The sequence below is a fragment of the Vanessa atalanta genome, chromosome 24 (genome assembly GCF_905147765.1).
Source record: "Vanessa atalanta chromosome 24, ilVanAtal1.2, whole genome shotgun sequence".
Taxonomy (NCBI): Eukaryota; Metazoa; Arthropoda; class Insecta; order Lepidoptera; family Nymphalidae; genus Vanessa; species Vanessa atalanta.
Genome location: NC_061894.1, coordinates 4,688,679 through 4,706,835, shown reverse-complemented (window position 1 = coordinate 4,706,835; position 18,157 = coordinate 4,688,679). Strand labels below are relative to the sequence as shown.

General features: G+C 34.2%; 1 protein-coding gene across 1 annotated transcript; it reads right to left on the bottom strand.

The window, feature by feature from the left end:
• Positions 1-1,960: 1,960 nt before the first annotated feature.
• On the bottom strand, positions 1,961-12,494 carry LOC125073523 (disintegrin and metalloproteinase domain-containing protein 10-like). The gene is made up of 15 exons (XM_047684385.1): positions 12,299-12,494; positions 11,328-11,513; positions 10,505-10,620; positions 9,540-9,668; positions 8,867-8,981; positions 8,134-8,329; positions 7,265-7,428; positions 6,664-6,858; positions 6,172-6,280; positions 5,842-5,953; positions 4,870-5,025; positions 3,987-4,140; positions 2,950-3,122; positions 2,140-2,250; positions 1,961-2,041 (listed from the first exon to the last, which is right to left on the bottom strand). The coding sequence occupies exons 1-15, from the start codon at positions 12,474-12,476 to the stop codon at positions 1,961-1,963; spliced, it is 2,175 nt and encodes a 724-aa protein (XP_047540341.1). The 5' UTR covers positions 12,477-12,494.
• Positions 12,495-18,157: the final 5,663 nt, after the last annotated feature.

The following is an 18,157-nucleotide window of genomic DNA, read 5'->3' as shown; positions in this document are numbered from 1 at the left end:
GTAAATACCGTTAGATTATAACCTATCTCGCGAGATTGTTAACTATCGATATTTTGTAAACCGTATCACACTATTTACAATTCATCGATATCGTAGCAAAATTTTAGTTGAATTATATAAACTCTAACCTAACCTAACCGATATATTATGAACTATCGAAATTGTATGTTTTATTGTAAGTTCACATTCTTTCGTTAGTTTACAATTGCGCGAGATAGATTATAATCTGACGGTATTTAGAATTTTACGGTGATATATACATTTTAAAATTAAATACATACCCTTACAATTGTTATGTTGCAGACACACTTTTGTTTATCATTTCAATTTAGTTTTCATTTAATATAACCATTATTTTTCTTATATATACTAAAACACAAATAAAATGTAAAGTTGTGTGTCTATGTATATGTATTATAGTCAAGTTTATAAATATCGATACTATAATCGATTATTGTTATCATTTCATGAATAATATTTAATTATAGTTGGTAGTGTAGTAGGTAGCTTAAATGTTAGAAAATAATAAAATCGCTAAGACTAGGGCTATGAACAGTTAATTGTATAAATACCTACAATACTTATTGGACTCTTGTAGACTTAACATTGTTTTAATTAATTTAATTACACATATTACAAAGGCGAATGGAGCTCGCGAAACATTACATTGAATCAAGAAAAGCGAATACAGAATCACTACGTGTAATCACGAATACATTGCACACGACCGGGAATCTGTATGGTAAATGATTTTGTTGCTGCACTATAAGACGCCGCGCGATCCTTCCACTTTTTCATCTATAATCTCGGAAAACGACCAAAGTTATTATGAAATCCTTAAACAAATCCGTTGCAAATATTACTCGCAGCTTCCTTTGTTAGATATTGTATCGTTTGATCTTTATAAATTGATATTATTATCGTTAATTTGTAGTGTCTAAGGTGCTCCAAGCGAGTTAAAACAGTAACCGTGTATATAACAAGAGAGCAGCTGCTATTTGAGTGATTGTTGTAAATATTACGCTGTATTAATGACTATATCGAAAATGTTAAATCTGAAATGTTTAGACATCAACGTGAACTGTGTTCATTTATTAATAATTAAAGGTGTTAGATACTGTATATTATTTTATTATTACTTCCCTCGTAAGTGACTACGTAAGATAAACCTTTTTTGCGTGATAAGCGTTGCCAATTCAACCCAGCCTTATAAGTTAGGTTGTAGAAACATTACAGACTTTACCATAGGGCACATGGGGCACGTGCCCAGGTCCCCATCCTGAGAGGGCCCTGAAGAACCAACAATTTTTGTCACACGTTTGTGCTCACGTTGACTGCTATGTATATTTTCGAAAGTGATATATTTGTAAGAAATAACTTACATTTTTATCAAGAAATTAAAAGTAGAAAGACATGCTCAACCGCACCGTATATTTGAAACTATACTTAAGGCATGGCCGTAAACAAATTATTTGTACATGGTAGTAAATATCTACCAAAAGAGCCCCAAATACATGGGTGTCCAAGGGCGCCACCATAGCTTGAGACGGCTCTAAGTAAAACAATGACTTTGTTGGTGAAATGCAAATATAACATATAAAGTTTAGTCATTTATTTAGATTTTTTTTAAAACTACCGAATTGCCTGCTTTGAACGTGTGCAATTTATTATTAAAGAAAATGTTTCGATATAAACATAATTTATACCCTGTTAGTAGTATAGGGTATTATTTTTCAATATACTAGCGAACCGCTTCGTTCATGGGTGCAATGCTCTTTGGAGAGTGCAGGTGCAGATCTCTTTTGTGGATTCAGGTTTGGGAGGTCTAACATTTACAAACAATCTCATACAGCGACATATAATCCTAAACCCAAGCACTTTTTCTTCAGGCAATAGTTGCATTTCATTATTTGATTCATACATTTATTTGTTAATGATAAATGCGTTTAGTAGGGTAATATCAAATAACTAACAGCCAGTAAACATCCCACAGCTGGGCAAATCCTTCTTTTATTTGAGTGCATGGCTTGGAGTCACAACGCTGCCCCAATTAAAGTAACTTTATTTTCTCACTTCCTTAATCAAAGACTTGAAAACTTTATTAATTATTTGTATTTAATGATTGAATCAAATACATACAAAGTTCATAAAAGTAAATATACTGTTACATAAGATCGCTAGAAATATACATAAAAAATTGATGCTTGCGTACTTTGATGCACTCGCCGAGTGTTTCATTACCTTCACTCTCTGCAACCAAGACATTATTAATATAAAAACTATTTTAAAATTACGTATACGTTATTGTATTATTGTAACAATAAATTATTTATATTACAATACGTTTACGATTATAATTCGATCCAACTTCGACTTAACCATAACTGGACTGTAGAACAGGTAAAAAGCTGAGCAGTAACGATAACGTTCCGATTCGATCGTTAGGGATTGTTCGTATAGTTCGATAGATCGTTTATGTGTTAAGGGATATATATATTACAAAAATAGTTAATTTTTAGATGATGTCACACCTTGAAATGATGATGCATCTAGTTTATTACAAAAAAAAACTAAATAAGACTGAGTTTCGCAGATTCTTCTAAGGTCTGCGGTATTTATATCCGACGCGGTGGTAGATTTTTGACGGTCAATTTTTCCGCATTTTAATTCTCGATAGGAATAAATTATATCATAAAAAAAAAATTGTATCTAGTATACTAGGAATAGAAATAGCTTATACCCTAGATTAGTAAATAGGTCCTTTTACACCTACCCCCTCTACTTTCGTTACCGAAGCCGCGAACGGAAGCTCGTAATGGAATAAATATGAAACTCTTAAATTAAACAGGAGAGGATATACTATGACTCGGACTATAGGAACACATACACCTTCATAAGCAGTGGCTTATTTGATGATACCGTTAAATACAGTTCATACTATATACTTACCATTACATCCGGATAAATGTTCGAAGTGGGTGCTATGACGACCATCTTGCACAGCCCTCGCGGCGAACACATGCCCACTACGTTCATCGAAACACAAGCGTCTCCGGGAGACCAAGCTCGTATTTGAACATTTCTGCATATTCTATTTCCACAGAGTCTAAGAGTCTTATTAGCTGAAATTCAATAATATCAAGAAAAAGATATATTTTTAAATATTATTTTGACGGTATATTTAATCTAACCCAATTAAAATCAAACCCAAACTCAAATTCCTTTATTCAATATAGAAGCAATAGACTTACTTATTTATAGTTAAATACTTGAACTTGGCTGACACGCTACCGCGTGTCTAGATACATACATAAATTGCAACACTACCACCGGTCCGGAAAAGACAATACCCTGACCTGAGAAGAAATGGCAAAAGAAACTCAGCGGGTCTTTTTTATTTCGTCATTTTTATTATTTACACAATTGAATATGAATAAAAATAGCCAGGAGGCGATCATTTGACTCCTTAGGTGTGGTGAATTAAAAACCACACTCGGGTGATTAAAGTTGTGATTGGTTGGTTTGGTTCTCTTTTACTTTGGCACCATTTCATATATCGATAATACGCCAACAACTTAAGGAGCGAAAATGTTATACCTGTGACCACACTGGCTCACTCACCCTCCAAACCAGAACACAAATGTAATTATTTCTGTTTGGTGATACAATATCTGATGAGTTGGTGATAGCTGATTTCGTTAGATAAGTTTGTTTCTGAAAGCGCCGACAAACTTATATATTACTGTATTATACTGGCTCACTCACGTTGCCCTAAGGACACCGTAAAATACTAACAAGTGGTTGGTACTTACCTAGATGGGCCTGTATCAAACCTACCACAAAGAACTCTTTATGCTTTCTTCATAGTAGGTACATTTTGTCATATTAAATAAATAGAACAAATTCAACAGTAGATTGGATGGAACAATGGATTGGCCTTTAGCAAAAACACCAGGATACACAGAAAAGAGTGAACAAATACTAACGTCCTCTATAATCCTCATCAGGCCAGTTCTCTGGCAGTTCAGTTGAAGCCATGACCATTTTGGCAGCGAACTCTACGCCAACGCAACGGCTTCTGCCATCTTCATCTATTTGACAACATATACCGCACATTTTTGCTTTTCTCAATGCGCCCCCCTACCAAAATGAAAGACAATATTGAAATGGAGTAAAAACTATTTTTCTCCCAGTGATTATGGGACGATAGCTGCACATAAAAAAATCGATCTCCAGCCATAGATGTGCAGAAAAATATAGAGGATTCTTTATGGCAATTTACTACATTGTTACGATTTAACAAAGAATTACTTATAGAGAGCGGATAGTTACTGGTCGGTGAGAGAGCGGTGCTATGGCTGTTTAAGCAAAAAAGCTTGAAAAATGGAATGTATACTATTTTACATTAAAAAATAATTAAAAAAAGTTTTCATCATTTTGGCGCCAAATGTAGTGAGTTTAAACGCGAAGTTTCGCAGGAGACCCTCTGGTATTTATTTATTTTATTAAACTAGTTAAACATAACATCTACCCGCAAATGTCAGTCTAGTTAAATAATGTCGGTGAGAAAGAAAAAAAGTACTTTTGCAAAATTAATTTTAAAGTTGATCTACTAAACGTCATTTCCAAAAAATACCATTTTAGTGTTTTAGCGTTTCTTCTTTTCCTCTGACGGCTATTATTAATTTCTTTTGTCCTGGTATGGAATATATCATGATTATCGATAGAGTAGTTAAGTCGTCAAAGCTTAACAAACAAACAAAACCACTTTCACATCTATAATACAAGTCAGGAATCACAGATCATGATCTCCATATATATTCCTGATGTTTTTCGGACGTCAGAAGATATCAAGTAATATTTATTCACCGGTCCAGTCCTCTCGCAGCTGCACTCTCTCAGACCTAAAATGGCGCAGTCGGCCGCGTGACACGTTCTATCTTCCAAGCACCGCCCCCCCAGACCGCAGCGGCAGTCGGGCGACACGTGCGCGCAGGTGCATTGCCTTTCTAGCATTGGACATTCCTTTTTGTAACGAACACAAATATACACTATGAATACTTATTACACTCACACACACACACAAAGCGCGCACACATATAAGTAGCAATTTTTTTTTAATTATATCCGTAGGCGGACGAGCAAATGGGCCACATGATGATAAGTGGCCACCACCACCCATAGACAATGAAGCTGTAAGAAATATTAACCATTTCTTACATCACCAATGCGCCACCAATGATGATGATTTGGTGGTATCTACCCAGACGGGCTTGCACTTATCTCTACCACCGAGTATTAATAATAAAACCAAGAAATTTTTGAGAACCAAAGTTATAACAAATATATGCATTTAAATTAAATACAAGAAATACGGCTTTTCTAGACGCAGGGCTAGTAGCTCCAACATTGAACCCTCACCCGTGACCGATTAAAAACTCAAAACACATCTAAAAAAATTACCTAATTGTATTTTGAACATCAATTATTTTTTCGTAATTTTTTAGGGATTAAGGGAAAGGGGTGGCAATTTGCCAGCCTTGGGCAGCCAAGTTATCAATTGCTAGCGCAAAAATTGTCACAAAAGGATATTAATAATGCAATATTTTCAATTCAATTTTCAATTGTAAAGTACCGTTGTGAGCACATTAGACACCTGTGTGGCCTGGTGTGACAAACCCAAAGTACTTTTTTGGATAAGATCTGATTAACATCTCAATTTTTTTGAATACAGGAACATTAATGACATTTTACCCATACATATGCATTGGTCCTTTAAGCGCTACATTACATAATTAAGAACATGAAAGAAATATAAATACATAGTCTTATATAACTTACAATTCCGCCCGCGGTAAGGTCAGCGTATTCACAATTCGCGGTACAGCAGAGACCCTGAGAAGGGTGGCAGGCTGCTGTAGGCGCTACAGAGCAACCTTCTTTGTGTAATGCCCTGAAATGTTTATACCTGTGATATTGTCTCCACAATCTTACCTATTTTCTGTTCTCCTTGATACCAATAAATCGCTCATAAAAAAACTAAATAAATTAAGTGATAAGGATATTTGTCTTTTTCCATTAAAGTTGGGGTTATAGCTTTCTGCGTAAAACCTTCAGAATTATTTTAAAAACCCTATTAGATTTTTTTTATAATAGTTATATAAAACCTACCCTCCTTCAAATGCGAGAGCGCCTCCCGCACGAGGAGTGCAACATGGATCTTTAAACATACAGTGGGAAGGCAGACCGCAATCACAGGCTTCTCCATTTTCCACCACACCTGAAGATTACGTTGGTATTGTTGATATGGTATGTATACAGTAAAGTTTAACACCAGCCCATATCCCACTAGATAAAGGCTTAGGCGTTAAAGAAGGGAGAGTAAAGCTTATTCCACCAGGCTGTTGTAATGTGGTTTGGTTGATATACATGAGGCAGAAATTCATTTGTAGCTTGCATTCTCAAGATGTCTTTCTTCAACGCCGCGCAATTATAAACACATTTTAAACATAAGCACAAAGTTCTAAGCCATTTCTTCGCATGATGAATGTTGAATGGTATGTCTCATAGCTAACTGAATAAAGATTTCTAGTATAAAATATTTTCTTGAAAAGTTTGTTTCATTTGTAAACAAATATTGTACTTCAGGATGTTAAAACTTACCGTTACCACAAAAAGGCTTATCAATTTCGGACAAACAGTAACTCATACTACTTAAAGTGGCTGCTATAAGTCGTTTGCTGCAAAGTGAGAATTCGAAGTGGTGGTTGGAGGACGGCGTCGATTGTGAGCCCATGATGTAACCTTGGCATTCCGGGTTGGGAAAACGATCGTCATGATGGGCACCAAAACTATGACCTATAGAATAATCGCAATGAGTATTTAACCAACTAATTAAGACGGTAGCTAATTATCTCGTTAGTTTATTTTTCTATCAAATTTCCGCTGCATGAAAAAGTGGATAATAATTTCTAATCCTTAGATATTTTATTGCCTTGATGAAAGTCTCTCTGTCAAAAAATAGCAGTAGCAACAGTTAACCTGTAAGTCAGTGTTATTAGTGTCAGCTCTTTGGAAATATTCTTTGTATTTTCTCTTTCAATGTGATGTGATATACAATCTATATACCGGGAGACAGAAATTCGAAAAACTATGATAACATGTTTTGGCAGTTCATATTCACCATTTTTTTTGTAACCTATTTCAAGGACGTTATTGTAAAAGGTTTTGATGTATAAACTTATCATGACGTGATAACAAATACCTATTTCATGCGCTAACGTAAGAGCCGAGATCCTCTCAGGAACGCGCTGGTTGAGTTCGACGGTCGCGTGCGCGAGCGCGAGAGTGTTGAACGAGCGGCCGAACGCGCGCCGGTCGCACAGCCCGCCCGCCGCGCCGCCCATGCCGCCGCCCAGCGACGTGAAGCTGATTTATTCAAATACTTTTAGGAAAGATTTTGCACTTGATAGTAAGTTTGCATCCTCACACGTAGACGCTGGCATTGCAAGTAGAGTAAACCATGCAATCAAGGATGCTATGTCACTTGGAGTTGCAGTTAGAGTGGTTCATTTTCCTATAAACAAAGTCCGATAACTTTTATTATGACTTTAATCATAGAATAATAAGTAAAGAACGAGTACCAGGGTATTCTTGGTGGTAGGGCTTCGTGCTTGCACGTCTGGGTAGGTACCACCATCCACCATCGACCATCAGATATTCTACCGCTAAACAGCAGTATCCAGTATTGTTGTGTTCCAATTTGCCAAGTGTAAATACATGCACGAGTGACGTAACATCATAGTTTCCAAGGTTGGTGGCGCATTGGCGATGTAAGGATTGGTTAATATTTATTACAGCGACAATGTCTAACTAAATCATAAAAAAACTATATACATTTGAACCTATTTAGCTCATTTAACAATGGTTTCAACACAAGCTGAGTGGTTTACCAATTTGGGCATCACATTCTTTCCTGTTTTTTGTCATTTTGTATATTTTTTATTTTATTTTATGATTTGTACAATGTGTATGTCCAAATAAAGAGTTTTTGATTTGATTTGATTTGAACCACAGAAAAAAATAGAGAAAGTAAAATTCAACATTAATATTAATTTTTCCCAAAACAATCACCTTAATCCGAGTGTTCTATTATAAAAAGCATGTCCAGAGAATGCGACACCGAGGCAGACCTCAGACAGACGCCTCAATCTTGCGAAGCGCATGAGGTAATTTCTTCCATCTACTGCGCGATCTTTTGCCAAATCACCGAAGACACGATTATTGGTCTCATCAGATGTGAGGACAAGGATATATTTAACAGAGAAACCTGAAAGTATTATGTAAAGTTTCAAGTTTTATTCGTCGAATCTTCCTTGTATAATCCGCATATGATCACAATGGATTGAGACCTTTTATAACTAAGACGCGTCTGGTCCGCCCGCTGGCCGTGACGTCGTCGGCAAACTCGCGTCGAGGCTCAAAAGACGTTGTTACTTATTTGTTAGTGCATATTTTTCCTCATGATCCGTTACTCCATTATTTTAGAGATTTATTATATAGTAAGTTTATTTTAGATTATTACTAAGTTATATAAATAATGAGTGAAGAGGGAGCTGTGGAAAATTGTCATCAACTTTGAAAAGAAAATCACGTGAATTCATTCTCAGTTAAACTGTTATACATTCAAAGTGGGATTGTTATAGTTTAGAAATTGTTAACGCCTTTTCACTCGAGAACTGTCATTTTTGATAAACTTAGACAAATGTCTAATATAACTGTGTCTAGAAAATCTTTTTGTAATATTAGAATTACAAATGTTCATACATTATTAAAATAAAATATATTTTTAATATTCAATCTTTACCAATGTTATCCGGTATGCCGTCTTCATTGAAATCAGCGTTTCTGAATATAATGTCTGCTTGTGCTACTGCGTGCATCATTCTTCTAACGACCTGCTTGAGGCTGGAATTTGCATCCTAAGGAGAAAACTGACAATAATTTATCGTGATCGTTGGTGTGCCTCATTCATTTGGGGGTACTTATCATTTCCTAAATTATGCATTATTGTATACGTCATCGGTAGATTCCTTGCCTCCTGGGTCAATGGCAGGAGCGGTCGAAGCTAAAGATTTTAGGGAGAAGTCAAATGGGAAATCCTCTATTCTTATTGGACAGTTGATTATATTTGATACATCTGTGGTTCTTCCTCTTGCTCTCAACCAAACTTTTTTGTGACTTAACAAATAGACGAAATATGATAAATCTTAAATTTAACTAAATTGACTATTTTTTTAAGGTATTTTATTTGACGTATACAACTTTGGGGCGCTATGAATTCTATGAACCACCAGTGCACATTATAAATGTATATGTCGTGCGCAGTGAACTAGCCTCCCTTAAGAATGGCCGCAGTGACAAAAAATCGAATAGAACGATATCATCATCCTTTGCTAATTAATTCTCGATATTTTTTTAAGATTCGTGACAACATAAACAATAACCGATAATAATCCATCAACAATGGATGTACATACTTTTACAAAGAACTCCTTATCAGCCAGCAGAAGCAAGTCACAGATGCGTGCGCTTGCGACTCCTGGCTGGTGCTTACGCTGCTCTATGCGATACGGGAAGTAGGGGAGATGGTAAAAACCTGCCCCTAACTGAAATAGAGGTATATAAGGTTTATATGACATGCAAAACTTTCTATTATAAATATCAACATATTAATATAATATAAAACAAAGTAACCTCGCTATGTATATCTGTCTGTATGAACGCGATAAACTCAAAAACTACCAAAGGGATTTGTATATGGTTTTCATCAATGGTCGGAATGAAAACTATAATAAATTATACACCTAAACCTTTCCTTGTGCGTCACCATGATGTATGGTGTGTTATCGTCATCATCAATATGTATTCCATGGGTTAATGGTTGGGGCATTTGCAAGTCCTTACGAAGCCATAAAAAAACTTCGAAAATAACAGTTCTCGAGCAAAGGAAACGCCCTTGAATTTCAGAATGAAATTTCTCGACTAAAACTATGCGACTCTGGCAAAGGCAACATGATTTTGGCGGATAATATTTATCTTGCATCAGAAGGAAAGTTTAGGTGAATGATTTATTATAGTTTTGTGTAACTAGCTTATATATTTTGATTATCGAAGATGTCGGAAAGAAACATATATCGACGCGGGAGCTTCACTGGCGTGCCCCGCGAAACCAATAAAGTTTACATTACGATAACAAACGTTTGAAGAAGACCCTTATACTAGCCGTGCCAAGCTAGCTAGAATATATAATAATTTACACAAGATACGCTTGATACTACCAAAGAAGGAAATTGAAGGATTACGATGGAACTTTTATAAATAGTTACAAAGTATAGATACTATTTTGGTCAGAGTAATAATGTTATTGAAAACAAAGCAAATCCTAGATTTGATCAAGGAAAAATAATTTTATTATGTATATTAGACATCTTCACCTGATCACCTGGTCATGGTCTCGGCGAGAGCGCTGAGGTGCGGCCATGTTATCGTTTTCCAGAACACCGAAAAAATTATTCGGATCATCTTTGCCATAGGGATCGGCGTGAAGAGTTCGGTTACCTTAAACAGTGACGAAATAAAATGATATTGATTAAATTACTGTCACTTACAAAGGTGGTACCGCCACTATAATTCAAATATTTTTAATAATGTTAGATACATTGTCTTATATTAAAACTTAGAACTACCAACGGAAATGTTGATTTATTCCAGAAAAACCGATAAGAAGAACGGGAGTGACTTTTATGAACTTTTTGATTCATTTAAACATTTTAGTAAAATCTTTATGAAAATCAACGGACGTATCACCAAAAATCGGCACGCCTTTTTAACATGCTTAGCTTTTACCTTATGTAACGAAATCTTTCAAATTTTACCATTTTCCAGACGTCTGATGAAGTTGAAATTTGGTATATGTACTAATGACAATACAATAATTATGTCCCAATGGCCGGGATAAAAAAATAAAAATAAAATAACCATATTACACGGTTCCCTAAGTCGACACTTAAGGACGATTTAATTTAAGAGATCGGTTCCTCTTATAGTGTCATTATCATAATCTCCAAGGCTGATGAACTGAAAATGAAACCTTAGCCCAGGAGTGGGACATTTACTGATTGCTACTTTTATATAACAGACAATTAGCTATGCCAAGTGGCAGTCGTAGGTTCGATTCTAATTCTTTGAGATTTTCTTTCTCTTTTTATCTACATTTAATTGATAGAGACAATATTTTTAAAATTACAGAATATATTATTTAATACCCAAATGAAGCACTCCGTAAAAGTTATGATCGTCGCCAACGTAACCCTCAGCTGAGCCGGACGACGGGTTTTCTACTGGGAAACCGAATGCCATTGTGACGTCTGCCAGGCGAAAGCCTTTGGTATGGTTTTTCGATTCAGGGTCTAAGAATATCGCTGAAGAATTTGATGCTAAGTGAGATGATCCTGTAGTTAAAAAGATTCTAAGATTAATTATTATTATGTTACGTTGAATTTATAATATTTTTTTTCTGTAAGCAGACTTTTGTATAAAGTGGGCCCCCACTCATCATATATACTACTGACAGACAGAAATACTTAGTATCGTTTGTTCGGGTTTGAAGGCTGTGTAAGCCAGTGTTACGATAGATATAAGAGACATATTAGTAGCATCTTAGTTTCCATGCGAGGGTTTGCATTGGCGATGGTTAAAATTATTTCAATATCATGGTGACCACAAACCATTTGCTCATGTCAAGTTAAGTTAATAAATCATTGTATTAAGTAATAAGAATATTATCAACAGCATTCTAGTTTAAATTTTATTTAATTAATGTTGTAGTTTATAATTTGTAGGCTGTTATTTTTATATCAGAATACGTTTAATTCCTTTAAATCATAAAGGTATTTAAAAAAAATTACGCATGTAGCACCGTAAACGTGATAGAGGTGAAACTTCTTAAAATGTATAGTTCTTTTTTCTTTTCTCTCTACGTCAAATCTTTCTACTGTCATGAAACGAAAAGTGCATTCTTAAATTTTAACTGTCCATTCTTGGCCCATCCAAATTGTAAAAATTGTTTAAAAATATTTTTGAAATGATAACTTCTTATGGCAGGGTAAACTGCTTTACGGAACCTGCATACGGCAGGCTCCTTGTCTCTCATTTTAACCCACAGCGCTACCCGCATAGTTTAAGTTAACATTCTGCCGGCCGTCCCGAGGCGCACGCGTAATTTTTTGTTTCTTACCGATAGCCTGTAACTTTAAACAGAGCAAATGATTTTCCTGTCCAAACTTTGCTTCCAAAACTTGATATCCGTAGGCGCTGCAGATCTTCTCTGCTGCTTGTATTTTCTCTCGAATTTGTAAACCTCTTATCGGAAATGGAAAGAACAAAGGAAGAAATAAAAACAGGATCCAAGTCATTGTGGAATTTTGATTGATTTGTTCTCAATGTTTTTTTTATGAACGTTATAATATCATTGATCCTAAATTAAAATCATTTGATGTAAATTTGACATATTTAATAAATAAAATTCATAAAATGCGAATCTACATTATTGACGCGCGCTAAAAACTGTCAATGTCATTTTTTTTTTATTTTTATATTTTTAATATCTGTGATCGAATTATGAATGAAGAAAACTTTTTACTTCTAATGTAAAACGAATTTGAAAATAAATTATGAATTATATTTATCTTTATTGTCTTTACCAGCTTTATTAGAGGGGTAAATAGGAATAAGTATTAGCAATACCGTAAAAGGGGCCATTGTTAGTCTTCTTTCAAAAAAATTAAATTACATATATTACATAAAATATATATAATTTGAGGTAATGCAGTAATAATATACATAGTACTCTTAATATAGTCATACTAATGTAAGTAAATATAACTCAGACAATAAGATTAAAAAAAAATAGCTTTCACGGGACACTGCAGATATAATATCGTATCGTAAGACATCCATACAATATTGTTAAATGAAATAATTATAGAAATCGATTAAATAAAAATTAAGACATTAAATAAAAACATAGAGTAAATTAAATATAATTTTAATTAATAATATGCGCTACGAAATGTTGTACATCGATTGCGGAGAGGGAGCATGATGGTATAAGTGTCGCTTAACGTCACGGCATACGAATCGGTTTTACCCCCAAGGCGTGCTACTTGTTTCCAATCAAAAATATCGACCATATATTAAATTATACATATATTTTTATGTAATAGATAGGCAGATTGCTGTTTAGTGGGCATCATCGCCCATTGGTGCCGTCAGACCAGACATTGGTGCCGTCAGAAATATTAATCATTACTTATATCGCCGATGCACCACCAACCTTGGGAGTTAAGATGTTATGTCCCTTATGTTACACTGGCTCATTCAACCTCCAGAACGAACCACAACAATACTAAATATTGCTGTTTGGCGGCAGAATACCTGATGAGTGAATTTACGTACCCAGACGGGTTTACACCAAGCGATAGTTACTTTAATTCCAATAATAAATAATAAAAAAACATTATTTATGCAGATTCTATAATTAGTAATCCGTACAAATCAATTACGAATTAATTTAATTCAAACGTCAATGTTACATCATTGATATAATTATAATAGTTTGTATCACGTTGCGAGCGAGGCGCCGGCGTTTTAACTGCTCAGACAATCGTTACGTGAGTAATTATAGAAAACTTTCTTTAATCAACTCAGCGAATTGAATTGAATTTTGTCATACATGTCAAATAGTCACGACATTTGACGTACACCATGAATGACACTCCAATGAATATATAATGAGTTTCGTTATACGTATGTATACATAATGTTACAATTTTGCGAGAAACGCGTTCAAGTTACGTTCATCCGATTTCATTGAAACTGCACAGTTGTTAAGCACGTTTCTAAGTATTGTTAAGTCATAGTATCGGTAACAGGCGACGCGCGATTTGTATTAAAACAATATAAATAATCAATTCAACAATTTAGCTTTGACAAGACGTACGCCATACAAAATATGTCAAATTATAATAGTTGAGCGAAGTGAGTATATTTACTCTTTTTCAACCGTAACAGTAGAAAAGCCACATAAACAATATTTGACAGCAAATTGACGCGATATCATTGGTCGAGAGGTTGATTCGTCTATGATATTCACTATGGATTTGCGAAAAAAGGGCGTTTCGAACTTCGACGAGACTGTTCAGAATTTTGGAAGTAAAATTAATGTGGATATAATTAGTTAAGTCTAATAGTGTTGGATTATAAATAAAGATATATTTATCATAAACTCTTACTAGTGCATGAAATACGTAAATCTAAGGTTTGTTTATTTTTATTCCTACTTCCTTGGAATAGGTTATAGACTGTTGAATAGCCATTTTTTTGGCTTCGCTGTCGTTGAATAAGTGTAATATTTAGTAAATATATTGAAATAAGAACTAATTACAAGGATCAAACATTGTTCTATTAAACGTACTGGATATATACTATACTACAATTTGTAAATTAAATAATTTTGACAGTTGCAACCGTTAATCGGTCTTGAATTATTTTATTCTGTGTCATTATGATAGTCACGTAATCACTATAGGCACGATTAGTTGTGAGCTTGTGATTATAAAGCAATATTGCTAATCTGTGACTTAGCGCGCTAAAAGTTCAAACTTTAAATATTGTACAAACATACATATTAAATCGATTCAAAATTATAATTTTAAGCGTCGACAAGGATCAAAACTCGTCACATCACGTAATATCGTATAAAGTTACTAATCTAATTATTATGTTATTGGTTACAAAGACAAAAACTGAATAATGAATTACATTTACAAGTAATGTAGAAGATATTAACGCTTCGTTTTTAAGTCCTTTGCGTTTTATTTATGAAAAAAAAAAAAACTTTTGGCGCTTACAGAGTTTTCTTTTAGCGAAATACAAGTCGTGTCGTTGTTACGGGTACTTGAAATATTTGTCTCATAGTCGCCATCGCAATCAAAACGAGATAAATAAGAATAAATGAGACTTAATTTTTTAATAATTATCATTTTACATGATTTAATTAAAACAACCAAACTATTTAGGATTATGTGTGTAATTTTGGCAACGGGAAAAAAATCATACATCACTCGTTTATACAGATACTGTTTATAGATAAAAATTGCCATTAAAATAAGATCGCCTATTTGAGATCTAGAAGCGCGAGAGAGGTTGCGCAGGAGTAACATGAAATTTTGAAGACTATTTATAAGGTTAAATAAACTACTAATAATTTATCATGTGTCTAAGCTTATTTCCTCTTATAGTCTTTTACCCTTAGATAATAATTTAAAAAACATAAAAAAAATGACATTGTATCACATATAATTTGTTAATATGTTTAATTATTACTTGGAAGTAAATACTTATTTATTAATTTAATGCAACCATTTCATTGCTATAATTATATTTAGCATCGCATATTAACCTGTGTGTTAATTTAATAAATGATTATATATTGTCAACGTTGCGACAAGCATTTTGTATGATATTTAGTTGCTATTTTTTAAATGGAATGAATTTAGTGTTATTAATGGTATTAGAGACGATACGGTTAACCGAAATTTGCGGTTACTTTTAAGACCAATTAAGTCCAATGTGGTTAATTGATTTTAATAATCAATAATGATAATGTTAATGTTATACTTTATTGTACACCACATACATAATTTATTTGAAATCTTAGGACTAAAATTGGCCAGAATTGTTACCAAGGACTTTGGGATCTGACAGACAGGCAAGCAGTTGCTATATGTCTATCAAAGACAAAGTCAATTCATTCAATTTGATTCATTTTGATTCATTGTTTATTCAATATGGAAATTAAGACCTCGGACCCGAGAAGAACCGGCGAAAGAAACACAGAGTATGTATAATATCAAATAATATATAATTAATTAATTGAGTAGTTGGCAAAAATGTTGGCTGATTTACTTTTAAGAGCGGGTCGCCCCGAAAGGAGTTGTAGGTGTCATGGCAACGCGAGTCGTTATGTTTTGACAAGCGACTCGATGTCGAATGCGATGGTTGCTTGCAAACCCATTTGCTCTTAATCGAGATTAATTATTGTAATCCTTTGATATTTTTGTGGTGTACGATTATTGAATCAATTATTACAGTGATTAGACGATATTAAATACGTTTTATTTTGTGAATAATCCATTTCACGCCCACATAGTCCTCCGACATATATATATATATATCTCAGTATATGAGAAATATTTAAGAGCTATTAAGAGCCGAGATGGCCCAGTGGTTAGAACGCGTGCATCTTAACCGATGATTTCGGGTTCAAACCCAGGCAGGCACCACTGAAATTTCATGTGCTTAATTTGTGTTTATAATTCATCTCGAGCTCGGCGGTGAAGGAAAACATCGTGAGGAAACCTGCAACCTTGTCTAATTTCAACGAAATTCTGCCACATGTATATTCCACCAACCCGCATTGGAGCAGGGTGGTGGAATATGCTCAAACCTTCTCAAGGGAGAGGAGGCCTTAGCCCAGCAGTGGGAAATTTACAGGCTGTTAATGTAAAATGTAATGTAATACGAAATATTTTATACTAAACATAAACTTAGGCCGTAACGAATAGCAAATTAACACTGAATTATATTTCATTCGAACCTTCATCCTCGAGTTGACCTCAGAAGGACCTCTATCAATAGGACTATCCCAACTCTCGGCTTAAAAAATGTAAATTTAATTTAAAGTAAAAATAAAATACTATTGAATGATCTGTTCGTATGTGCATTGCGATATTTCTCCGAAACGATTAACTGGTTTCAATGCATACATTTTAATAACTTTTTTTGCTATTTTTGTACGTTCGTATTTGCATGAGTAAAGAGACGAACGAAAGGATTGAATACAAATAGAAAAAAACAGCTAAGAACGAAGTGGAATCGCGCATCGCGGGTTCCGTAGTATATTTAGAATAAGGAATACCTTTATTTTTGTGACAACGACAACTTACTATATTATGACTGAAATCACTGATTAAGTTACTAGCTTGTAATTTGGCGAATTTTTCGTATATAACAATACTAGTAGGTTTTTATGCCAGAGATAGGACTGGCTTATAGGTTACCTAATAGATTGGCACTGCAAGAAATATCAATCAATCCTCACATCATCAAAGCGCCATCAACATTTGGAACTAAGATTTTATGTCCCTTGTGCCTGTTGTTCACCAGCTCACTCACCCTTCAAACCGGAACACAGATACTAAGCATTGCTGTTTCGCGGTAGAATATATAATGAGTAAGCCCAGACGGGATTGCATAAAGGAGTAATTAAATAAACTTTCCAATTAGGAAAAAGGTTCGCGTTGAAAACGAACTGATATAGTTTATTTTTACTTTCCGTGAGCAAGACAATTTTTTCTATTTTGAAATATTTCAAATTTGAAAGTTTGTTAATTTTTTACGCTAGAACGGCGAGATCAATTTGGATGATATTTGGAATAGAAAAAACTCAATATCCTGTCTAAACACAGACTATTGAACACCTGATCTCCCCAAACCTCCTTCTCAAACAGAAGCTAATATAGAATTTTGGCTAATAAGAAAAGCTGCCTGGCTTAAGATTTATTGACATATCGTTATTTTATTAAAATAATTACTACTAACTTTTTTTATAAGCTAAATTTAATGGGTATGTTTATTTAAAGAAGACGAGTCCTAGATTGGAGACCTTGCTTGGCAAATACAGCGTAGAGCATAAATCTTAGTGTACCGTTGATCTTAAGAGGTTGCGATGATCCATCAAATATTATATCTTACACACTACGAGGTGATGGAACCCGACTGGGGAGGAGAAGCAGGATATCTGGTGCATCTTGAGAGAACGAATGACTGAAAAGTATAATCTTACTCTCTATAGAGAATTATTGTTAATGCTCAAATGACAAAAAGGACTATACAAATTTTAAAAAATACCAGTATATAAAATAATACACAATTACTATATAGACTAGAGATTCATTCATATATTTTTGTATCCGTAACTTTTCTATCTTCATCATCAATAAAATTATAATTAAACAATTAAAATCGTCAGCTG

Excerpts from the sequence above, each read along its gene's own strand:
- LOC125073523 (XM_047684385.1), bottom strand. The coding sequence starts at position 12,476 with ATGACTTGGATCCTGTTTTTATTTCTTCCTTTGTTCTTTCCATTTCCG. Across the intron at positions 6,859-7,264 it reads TACGTTAGCGCATGAAATAG|GTCATAGTTTTGGTGCCCAT; the intron begins GTATTTGTTATC and ends ATTATTCTATAG. Across the intron at positions 3,123-3,986 it reads TGATGAGGATTATAGAGGAC|CTAATAAGACTCTTAGACTC; the intron begins GTTAGTATTTGT and ends ATTGAATTTCAG.